Below are 12,342 nucleotides of genomic sequence, written 5' to 3' on the forward strand. Positions count from 1 at the left end.
AAACACACGCCATTCAACCTCACTGAGCTCCAGTTGTTTTGCGGGAAGAATGGGCAAAAATGTCAGTCTCTCGATGTGCAAACTGGTGGCAACATACCCCATGCAACTTGCATCAATAATCACAGCAAAGGGTGGCACTTTGCTGTGATTAGAGTAGTATTAACTCAAGGGGGCTGAAAACTTTTGCACACCCAATTTGTCAGTTCTTTTTAAATCGGTTAAACTTTAAAATATCCAATAAATTTTGCTTCACTTCATGATTGTGTCCCAGTTATTGAATCTTAACAAATACATAAAATGTTATATCTTTGTTTGAAGTCTAAAGTGTGGCAAAATGTTGAAAAGATTAAGGGGGCTGAATACTTTCACGAGGCACTGAACCTTGATTGACCCATGACGACCACACACCGTTGGCCTCTTGCATATGTGAGCTTCCTCATCTTTGCAACTGGTATTAGGAATATCTGGGTTCAACATAGTTAATCTTGGCTTTTAGCAATTAAACTCTAAGGCAAAAACTGAGAGTAAATCCTTCTTCTAAATGTTTGCATTCTTCTATTCATAACAGTCCTTTAAAAATGTCTAGTATAAACCTGAATAAAAAACATTTATTCATGCCACGTTGCTAAGCTGTTTCACTACATAAATCCTTATGATTTATTTTTTAAAAATCTACAAACGGTATCCCAAATTGTCTACATGTCTGTATACCCAAGTTAGAATATGAATCCTGGAAAGGTTTGGTCAGATACAAACAAGAGGAGGCAGCACTTTATTTCTGTGCTGCTCAGATATACCAGAGGAAGTTTACTTGCAGTACAACTATACTTTCTCTGCTTATTAAGAAATAGTCAAAATGAGGTAACCATTCATATAGTCAAAAAAGTAATTATTTATTGCAAACATGTTATTGTATGTATCTTATCTCACAACTAGATTTCTGCTTTGAAAGCATTATGGAAACATTCTTATGCCCCTCAAACTAGCTAATAAATGTACGAGGCAGCTGTACATGTTTTTTATTTTATTTTTACTTTTTCCCAAAGGAGTCACCAGTAAAATGAATTAATTATCCCTTTGTTTAAAACACATTTTCCTTATCAAAGGTGCAAGGTTTTTTTTTTTTTTTTTTTTTTTTTTTTTTTTTTTTTAGATAAACTGATCATATTTTCCGAGTTTAAGCTTTATAAATCATATTAAAACTGGGAACTCTATATCAATTATTTGTTTTTGATTACTTTTGTAATGACGTTAAATAACTTTACAATGGGTCTGTGTGACTCTCATATTATACTGAAATAAAATGTAAAAATCAGTTAACTTTTTTTAATTTTTTCAGTGGCTCTAATCCTCTTCCGTACAGTTGGCAGCAAAAATTAGTTTGGCAAACTATTGTATAAAATCTAATATTTTTTTTTTCCCCCCTTTTCCAGATTTGCCTATTATAAAGCCGATCAGTAGGTGGCGATGATGAGCCGCGGGGGGAAAGGACACAGAAGGCGGTGATTGAACTCAACAAACAAAGACGGCGGTAGGAGCTAATTTGGCGGATCACATAAGCTGTACATTGACTGTAGTAGCATGGCTTCTACATCAGGAGGAAGTAGTGGAAATGAAATGGAGTGGATGTTATCGAGGTCAGCAAGAATGAAAAGAGCAATCAGAAAGAGACATGAAAGGGCAAGAAGTTGGTCGGATGAAAGTGAGCTAGGAGCGGAAGGAAGTAAAAGGACAAAAATAAACCAGAGAGTGAGTTCACGGGAACAAGATAACAGTAATACAGAAGTGGAATACAAAGTTGTGGTGGAATTTCAGCAAGAAAGGGGTTATATTCATCCGATAAAGATAACCAAAGCAATAGAGGAAGAGATAGGGAAAATCAAAACGGCCAGAATCATGAACAACAGAAAAGTGATAATTCAAGCTATCAGTGAGGCACAACAACAGAAGATAATCAAAATGAAAACTCTGATGGGAGAACGAGTTAAATCACATATACCAGGTTTTATGGCAAGGTTGAGAGGAGTAATCTCAGGAGTTCCACTTGAAATGACAATGGAGGAGGTGAAGAATGAAATCAAAGGAGGGAAAATAACAAATGCCACCAGGATTAAAAGTAGAAGAGAAGGGGAACTCAAAGACACTATGGCTGTGATATTGCAGTTTGAAAATAACATGCCAGAAAATATACAGCTAGGATTTATGAACTATAAAGTTAGAGAGTACATCCCGAAACCGCTCAGATGTTTTACCTGCCAAAGAATGGGACACATTGCAAAAGATTGTAAGGGAAAAATTAGATGTGCAAGATGTGGAGGACCACATGAATTTGGAAAAAGTGTGACAAAGACGCCAAAATCAAATGCTGTAACTGTGGTGGTGAGCATAGTGCAGCCTATGGTGGATGTATAGTTCAAAGGGAAGCTAGAGAAGCCCAGAAAATAAAGATAACAGAAAGAGTTTCTTACGCAGAAGCATTAAAAAGAATAAAGAAAGATAGTAAAAGAGGAATGAGGCTGGGAGAAGCAGATCAAAGTTACACTTCTCAGAACACAAATCAAGGAATGAATGGTCAGAGACAAATACTAATGCCAACAACAAATACAAATAATACATGTTTACATAAATGTAAAATAGAGGAAAATACAATGATGGTGAAAAAAGAAAACTTTGTAGCATTTATATGTCATGTTATTAATGTTACAGTCCAAATGAAGAAGAAAAGTGATAAAATAAAAGAAATAGTAACAGCAGCAGGGAGATTCCTAGATATGAAAGAAATTCAAGCAGATCAAATACATACCATTTTGAGTGCCACTGAAATAACAGAAAATGGTCAGGATTAGGATACAAGCTTTATTGATGGTCATTCATATTCTACAATGGAATGCCAGAAGTATAATAGCTAATGGACAAGAATTTAAAAAGTATATTTATGAATTAGAAGTAATACCAGATGTAATATGTATACAAGAAACATGGTTAAACTCAAACTTGGATTTTAAAATTCCTGGATATAATATAGAAAGACAGGATAGAAGTAATGGTAGTGGCGGAGGATGTGCCACTTTAATTAAGGAAGGAATTGCTTACAAGAAAAACTCATTAAATAAAAAAAATAGAATGTGTAAATATAGAAATATTTAATTTAAGGAAACAAGGAAATATTAAAATCATTAATTATTATAATCCGTGTAAAAATCTAGATAATGAAATATTTAAGGAAATAGGGAAAATACATAGAAGAGAAGTTTGGTGTGGAGATTTTAATGCTCACAACAGTCTATGGGGTAGCAAGAAAACGGATCATAATGGTGAAATAGTGGAAGAATTAATGGATGAAAGGTCATTAGTTTGTCTTAATAATGGAAAAGGTACAAGAATAAATATACATAAAAATTCAATCTCATGTCTAGATATTACATTAGTATCTGACTGTCTTGTTAGTGCATGTGAATGGGATGTAAATGGGGAATCTACACTAGGGAGTGATCACTTTCCAGTGAGTACAATAATTAATGATAATATAAATAGACAAGAAGAGTTTACATTAATAAGATGGTGCTTTAATAAAGCTGATTGGTTTAAATTTAAAACAAAATGTGAAGAAACAAGACATATAGTAACATTAAAAGGTAATATTGAAGAGTGTACAAATCAAATAGTAGAAAATATTCTAAATGCTGCAAATTACAGCATACCAAAAATAAAAGTGAAAGGTCAGAAGAAAGTAGTTCCTTGGTGGAATAATGAATGCAGTAAAACTATTAAAGATCGTAATAAAGCTTTTAAAATACTACAGAAAAATCTAACAATCGAAAACCTTATTGATTATAAAAGGAAAAGAGCAAAAGCTCGGAAAACTATAAAGGATGCAAAAAAGAAAACGTGGAGAGACTATTGTTCATCAATAGGTTCAGAAGTTAATTTACAGAATGTGTGGTCAATGTTTAGAAAAATGACGGGGAAAAAGAACAATGTCAATATTCCATCCTTAGTCAGAGGACAGGAGGTATTGGTTTTAAATAAAGATAAGGCAGAGTTATTAGGAGAGACATTTGCGGCAGTTCATAGTGGTGATCACTTGACAAATACCCACAGAAGGCAGATGATTCAAAAACTTGGAAATCATAAAAACTCACTAGAAAAATGTCAAAAATATATGTCAACATTGGATATGAATATAACCATGAAAGAAATAAAAACAGTATTGAAAGGGACAGGGTATTCAGCTCCAGGGGAAGACCAGTTATGTTACGCTATGTTTCGACAGATTCCGGAAGTAACACTGAAATTAATATTAGAATTATTTAATAAAATATGGAAAGAAGGAACAATACCAAATAGTTGGAAAAGGGCAATAATTTTACCATTTAATAAGCCAGGTAAAGATCCTTCCTATCCAAATAATTACAGACCAATTGCTCTTACTTCCCATTTAAGTAAATGGATGGAGAAAATAATGGTTAATAGATTAGGATACTATCTTGAGAAGAATAATCTAATAAATGGATATCAATGTGGATTCAGAACTGGAAGATCAACAATAGATGCTCTAACTAGAGTCAGTAATGACATAGAGAAAGCTTTAAAAATGAAGGAAATAATGATTATAGTATTTTTTGACATAGAAAAAGCATATGACTCACTATGGAAAGAAGGATTACTTATAAAAATGAAACAGATGGGAATAGGTGGGAGAATGTATAATTGGATAGCAAATTTTCTACTAAATAGAAAAATAAGAGTAAAAATTGGGAATGACTATTCAAATGAATATAATGTTGAAAATGGAATACCACAAGGTAGTGTAATTAGTCCAATTTTATTTAATATTATGATCAATGATATTTTCTATGAAACTGATAAATGTATAAAATCTGCACTATATGCAGATGATGGGGCCATATGGATGAAAGGGAAAAATATTAAACATGTTGTAGAAAATATTAAAAAAGCAATTAGTAAAGTTGAAAAATGGTCTTATGAATGGGGTTTCAAATTATCAGCAACCAAATCTTGCTATATGGTTGTCACAAAGAAGAGAAATATTAATATAGAAACAATAACATTATATGGACAGACTTTAGAAAGAGTAACAGAATATAAATATCTAGGTTTATGGTTGGACAGTTCTTACTCATGGAAAACACATATAGATAACTTAGAAACCAAATGTAAAAAAGTTATTAATATATTAAAGGCTGTGGCTGGAAACAATTGGGGGGCAGATAGACAGTCATTATTAAGCATATACAGGGCTCTAATGAGAGCAATAATAGATTATGGCAGCATTATATATGGAGCAGCAGCTAAAACATCATTACAAAAAATAGAAAGATTACAGTGTAGGGCTTTACGAATATGTACAGGAGCAATAAAAACAACACCTATTAATGCTCTATTAATTGAAAGTGGGGAAACTCCACTTGAAATGAGGAGAATTAAATTAGCTTTAGCATATTGGATGAAAATTAAAAGTAATATAGATAATCATGTGAATTCAACTATTCTGCAAAATTGTTGGGAATATGTGAAGTTCCAAAGTAATGGATTTGGATGGATGGTTAGGAAATGGATTAAAAAGTATAGACTAGAAGACAAGGAAATAGCTCAATTTAACCCAATTAGCGTTATTCCTCCATGGCTAATACCTGAGGTTAATGTAGATTTGCAAATCAATACAATGAAAAATGATTGGAATATAAATGAAATAGGGATAAAAACTGATATTTATTTAAGAACTACATATAATAATTACCTTAAAATTTATACAGATGGTTCTAAAAATCTAAAAGGTTATGTGGGTATAGGAATATATATCCCAGAGTTTAAAAAATGTATTCACAAAAGAATATCAGATCAATTGTCGGTATTTACAGCAGAAATGGTGGCAGTTATATTAGGCTTGCAATGGGTGGAGGAGATTCGACCAATCAGGGTGGTGGTGTGCACAGACTCTAAAGCAGTAGTGGAAAGTATTAAGGGAGAAGGAAATAATAGAAAAGATTTGGTATTAGAAATTCATCATATTTTATTTAGACTATATAGGGGTGGCATTGATGTTTGGTTTTGTTGGGTGCCGGCACATGAAGGAGTAAAAGGCAATGAAAAGGCAGATAAATTAGCTAAAAGGGCTTTAGAGGGGGAAATAACGATTTCAATTCCTTTTGGAAAAGGGGAAGGGAAATCACTTATTAAAAGTAAAGAAATGGAGGAATGGCAAAAAATATGGAACGAAGATAGGAAAGGAAGAAGATTATATGAAGTGCAAAAGTCAGTTCGAATTCGAAACATTAATGAAAGAAACAGAAGAGAAGAAATAATAGTTAGTAGATTAAGAATAGGTCATACCTACTTAAATGACATGCTTTACTTAATAGGGAGGAAAAATAGTGAGAAATGTGAGAAATGTGGTGAAAAAGAAAATGTAGAACACATACTGATGAACTGTAAGTTATATGAACACGAAAGGGAAAAATTAAAGAGAATAGTTAGAAGTATAGGGCATGAATGGAATCTTAAAGGAATATTAGGAAATGAAGGAAACATAACAGATATTCATAAACTAAGGAAAGCATTGTTTTTGTATCTTAAGAATACAAAATTAAAAAATAGAATCTAATAGATGTGAAGTAACGCTGCTACACACTCATGTACAGTAGGTGGCGGTATGCACCTTAAAGTTGCTTGTGATCCGCCATAATAGAAGAGAAGAAGAAGAAGAAGATGATGAGCCGCGGTGTTTCTTTTTGTTCTCTATTAAACCAGGAAGTAGGGTGTCAGCTGACAGAACGATACCTGTGTTGTGTTGTTTTGTTGTGTTATAGCCCGAGATACGCGTCTCTGCGACAAAATGTCTTCGGCTGAATCTCTCAGAGAGTTTATTAGGGAACGACTGACCGCTGCTGCTGAAGAAATATTCAAAGAGTTTGATAAAACCATCGTTCAGTACGAGGAGGAGCTGAATCGGCAGCGAAGGTTCCTGGAAATCTGCTGGACACCTCAAATAAACCAGGATAAAAAAGGTATAAACAATAACTGTTACTCTTATTTTATGTACTATATAGCTATATCAACTCTATTGTTGCAGATGGGCGTAACACGTCCTCAGCGGAGCAGTAGGTAGCAATGCTGCCCTGCAGCAAGAAGGTTCCGGGTTCGATTCCCGGCCCGGGGTCTTTCTGCATGGAGTTTGCATGTTCTCCCTGAGCATGCATGGGTTCTCTCTGGGTACTCCGGCTTCCTCCCACAGTCCAAAAACATGACTGTTAGGTTAATTGGCTTTTCTAAATTCCCCTTAGTGTAAATGGTTGTTTGTCTCTGTGTTGCCCTGTGGTGGACTACCAAATGGTAAATCCCGTTCTTTCCAGACAGCATTTCGAAACAGTGAGCCATGCATTTGTGACCACACGGCTCGATTACTGTAACTCACTTTATACAGGGGTCAGTGACTTGTATATTTCTCATCTTCAGAGGGTTCAAAATGCTGCTGCACGTCTTTTAACAGGTACACGAAAATTCGACCACATTTCCCCTGTTTTAGCTTCCTTACACTGGCTGCCAGTACATTTTAGGATTGATTTTAAAATTCTTTTATTTGTTTTTAAAACTCTTAATGGCCTTGCCCCTTCTTATCTGTCTGAGCTGTTACATTCTTATACACCCTCCCGTTCCCTCAGGTCAGCTGATCAGTTGCTTCTGAGGGTCCCAAAGACAAAATGCAAGCTCAGAGGAGACCGTGCTTTTTCTGTGGCAGCTCCTAAGCTGTGGAATGATCTGCCTCTGACCATAAGACAGGCCTCTTCTCTTGCTGTTTTTAAGTCCCTTCTTAAGACTCATCTTTTTTACTTGGCTTTTGGCACTATTTGAGAGGTTTTACTTTGTTTTATTCTTTTTGTATACTAATATGTATTTTACACTCGTTTTTTCTCTATTTTATAATTTTATTGTATTTTATGATTGTGTACAGCACTTTGGTCCTGTTCGGTGTATAAAGTGCTTCATAAATAAAGTTGGTATGGTACGGTATGGTACCCTGCAGACAGCTGGAGGTAGGCACCAGCAGCTCTTACGACCCCAGCTGGGGATAAAGCGTGTCGATGGATGTTTTACTGCTTTTGTTTTCTTCCAGCGGTATTATTCTTACCTTAGAATATGATCGATCATTATTTTTGATTATTTCCTGTTTTCTAGTGTTGCCTCAGCCATTGTCTTTTACATAGACCAACAGCTGGATCAGCAGAACCTACTTATATTGTAACATGTATGCAAATGCATGTTACAATTTAATGAGATTATTCTTGGATTTACACATGGAAATCAAACAATCATTATTTAAACATTGAGCAATGCTTCCACACAAACTTAAAAACCCGGAAGTCTTTCATTCTCTGATTTCCAGTTAATTATATAAATTTTCTATTGAATACAGACCTACAGTATGTAAGCAATGAACAGCATCTTTTGCTGCTTTAATGTTACAGCCTTTTTGTTTGTTTGGTTGTTTTTTATATCAAGTTATATGATCTAAAACAACACAGGCTGTAATGTGCCAATATGCATCATGTTTTTTTGGGGAGGTTATGTACACCACAATCCTCCCTCCAAATAATATGTGTGCAATGACATTGAGAATGCAGCTTTGACCTCTTCTGATCAGATTATAATTGCCCAGTGTAATTGCACCCAAGTCTACTTGAGCAAAACTTTAGCAAACTTCCACTTGCTTTGTTTAGATGGGGAATCATGCAAAGTAAGAGTGGGGGGTGCATTTGGGTGTATTTATTTATAGAAAATGTATACCTAATATTTCCTGGTTTCTTTGTAGCTCTCTGCTACTGATCCTTGTTTCTTGAAAAAAAACTATTTAGATTGTTTATTCAGCTTTTGTACCATACCATAACAAATGTATTTATAAATCACTTTCAACACCCAACAGGACTCAAGTGCTATTCACAATCATAAAATACAAATAAACCATTGTTTAGTACGAGGAAGAGCTGGATCGGCAGCATAGGTTCCTGGAAATTTATGATTTCTGTCAAAAATCACACAAGGGAAAAATCTGCTCTAATGGTTTATGGATTAATAATGCAGGTAATCAAAATATTTCATATGTCATCATTTCATCCATATCTGGCTCATTTCTTATATTTAAACAGAGCAGTGATCATGTTATTAATACACTATATGATTCCAGCTGCTTTCTGAGTCATTTTTCTTAATGTGGTTTAGGTTGTTAAAGAAATCTGATGTGAATTTTTTATCTGCGGAAATACTAGAAATATCTAAACTGAGAACTGAATGTGTTTTAAGCTTAAATACATTGTACCACTATGTGAAGCAATGTTATAAATGTTGCTAATTTCTTTCTCATAGTCACATTGATCACCATTTTTTGTTGTTTTTTTTTTTCATTTTTATTTTGCCTATACAGACCTCCGTGATTTCCAGAGGGAGGAGGAGGCTTTTACTGAGCAGCAACTCCACAACCATCAGCGGAATTCAAGTTTGCACCAAGAGGAGCCTGAACCTCAGCCAATTGAGAACCACGAAGAGGAGGAAAAGCCTCAAACTAAAGAGAAACAGGGAAAACCTGAGCTGCTACGAATGAAAGATGAACAGGAAGAAGTAGTACCTCCACACATGCAGGACAACGAAGATGAACAAAAAAATATCTGTGTTAAAAATGACCTGGAAGCACCGGAACTACCACCTATGAAGGATGAACAAGATGAAGTCTGTGTCAGTCTGGAGAAAGAGCATCTTGAATTAGAGCAGGAGACTGATATTGGTATGGTAAATCTTACCTACAAGAAAAAGGAGCAAAGAAAACACAAACCCAACTGGGATCAGATCTTTGAACAAAATAGTCAAATTCAAGAAGTTAGCAATCATGAAGAGTCAGGATCAAGTAGAGATGAAGAAATTGAACACAATGTGAAATCTTCAAAAGTCCAAGGTCACATTCAGAATGCAGACAGTCCAGAAGTAAGAATACAGAAAAAAACTTACATGAATGATAAAATGTCTTGTAAATTTTGTGGTAAATATTTTGCCCGTACTTATTTAAATCAGCACATTCGAACTCACACAGGGGAAAGGCCTTTTTCTTGTTTGACCTGTGGAAAACGTTTTAGTGAGCGAGGGAACTTGTCAAGACATGTAAAAACACATACAGGTGAGAAGTCTTTTTCATGTGTGATTTGTGGGAAAGGTTTCATCCAGCAAATTCATTTGATCTGTCACATGAGAACCCACACAGGTGAGAGGCCTTTCTCATGTACGATCTGTAGAAAAACTTTCACGCTAAGAAGTAGCTTGTGTGATCATATGAGAACTCACACAGGCGAAAGACCGTTCTTATGTCGCATCTGTGGACTAAGTTTTAGTAACAGAGCAGGTTTATGTTACCACAAGAGGATTCACACTGGGGAAAGGCCTTTCTCGTGCCAGATCTGTGGAAAAAGCTTCAGTCAGAATGGTAGTTTGACTTTTCATATGAAAAGTCACAGAAATGTGGAAATTAGTTTTTGTGCAATTTGTGGCTCATGTTTTTCTGAAAGTAAAGACCTGGCTGAGCACATGAAAACTCACTCTGGTGAGCAGTAGGTGTGATCGTGTAATGTTCACAAACACTATTGTTTATCATTTCTCAGGGGCGACTTTAAGATCTTCCAGTCATCATCTATTGCTAACTTTATACATTGTTTTCTTATTTTGCTGAGTTCAAATTCAGGTGCTGCGTCCTCTGAAGGCCAGATTAACCCTAAACCTAACCATGCATGCTTTATATAATAAATATAATGCCTAATTCTTATACCAGGAATATGGACAAATTATAAATAATATTCCAAAAACATCGATCAATTTATTTCAAGGTCGCCTCAGTAATATTCCACTCCCTATCAATAATGAGTTTATTGAAGGAATCAATATGAGAAAATCAATCAATAATAAGAAAAGTGTCAACAAATATATCATAATCCAATTAAAAGACTTTTCCTATTAAAAAAATACCCCAAAAATTATATCCGTGCATTGACAACCAAATATCTAAAATTAGCTATTCTGCCCATATATAAAGAAATTCATTTCAAAACTTTAAATGACATTTATCCTTATAACCAATTCAGGAGCTCCAATTTTAAAACCACTGTAGACAAAAGTGGTCTATGCAAGCAATAACAGGAATTAACTGAACATCTTTTATTTTATCGTTAATTATAGTAAAACCCAGGCATTTTTATCCTCAGTTCATAACTGGTTACTCTTTAGATCCTTAAGTATCGATTTTCTCTGCAATGAAATTGGATATTCTTGCCCAAGAAAAAAAAAATTGTAATTAAATATATATAATTATTATGACCAGATGACATTTGTGTATGAAAAAATACACACATATCATCTTACCAAAACCCTTCCTATAATCATAGCATTTAATGAAATTAATATATTTTCTTTGTCCTTAAAGAAAATGTCTACCACCAGTGCTAAAAGACTATGCTTTTCTGTCTGAATGTCATTCTTAATTCTTAATCTTTTTCAGTGTAGTAGTTGTTCCTTGTCAATGTTTATATATTTATTTAATTATCTAATTTACTATTGAAAAGCTTTTCTTTAATTTTTTTAATTATGTTTTAATTTTTTTATTGCTATTTTGCACAATTTAACAATTTTTTTCACTGTTGTTGGATATAAGAGATTTTGCCGATATATTTTTTTACACATACATTGTATAGATTTACTTGTATCTTTCTACATCTTTTATATCATTACATTGGCTTTTATTTGTTCATGCCCCCTGTGGTTGTCACCTTTATTCCACTCTGTATTGTCATGAGTGTAGTCTTTTTTCCACTTTACAATAAAAATTCATAATGTGGAAGTACAAGTATTCTTTTTTTTTATTAAGATGGATTGCAGTTCATACATTGTTTTTAGGCTTAGCATGCTGATATAAACCCTGTTTTGAAAGGTGTACAGAAATCGGACAACTGCTCTGTATGGAAGCTGTTAACTTTTCTCAACAAAAAAGTCTCAATGCTGTACAATATGTTGGGTAGAAATGTAAAATCTACACTAAATGAAAAAGTAGTTAAAAACATGATGATGCAAAATAATTACATGTTTGGCACCAACTTACTTACCTACTTAATTAAACTTAAAGGGACCTAACACCAGTGACATATCCACTGTGTTTATGGAGTAATGGAGGCAGATGTTTAATAATTGTGGTAGAGCCCTGTTTCGATGACATTATTGATGAGTAATGGAGTCTAGGCAGAAATTCAATTTAAGAAACTCATTGTTTTCCTTTATCCAATCAGCTTTGAACCA

The 12,342-nt window shown here is 34.1% G+C and overlaps 1 protein-coding gene across 1 annotated transcript; it reads left to right on the top strand.

The window, feature by feature from the left end:
- The first annotated feature begins 6,752 nt into the window (after positions 1 to 6,752).
- Positions 6,753 to 11,878, top strand: LOC119786547 (zinc finger and SCAN domain-containing protein 2-like). Its single transcript, XM_038289994.1, has 2 exons — positions 6,753 to 7,028; positions 9,440 to 11,878. The coding sequence occupies exons 1-2, from the start codon at positions 6,857 to 6,859 to the stop codon at positions 10,612 to 10,614; spliced, it is 1,347 nt and encodes a 448-aa protein (XP_038145922.1). The 5' UTR covers positions 6,753 to 6,856; the 3' UTR covers positions 10,615 to 11,878.
- The last annotated feature ends 464 nt before the right edge of the window (positions 11,879 to 12,342 follow it).

Source organism: Cyprinodon tularosa, unplaced genomic scaffold (assembly GCF_016077235.1).
Source record: "Cyprinodon tularosa strain WSP-4 unplaced genomic scaffold, ASM1607723v1 ctg275, whole genome shotgun sequence".
Lineage (NCBI taxonomy): Eukaryota > Metazoa > Chordata > Actinopteri > Cyprinodontiformes > Cyprinodontidae > Cyprinodon > Cyprinodon tularosa.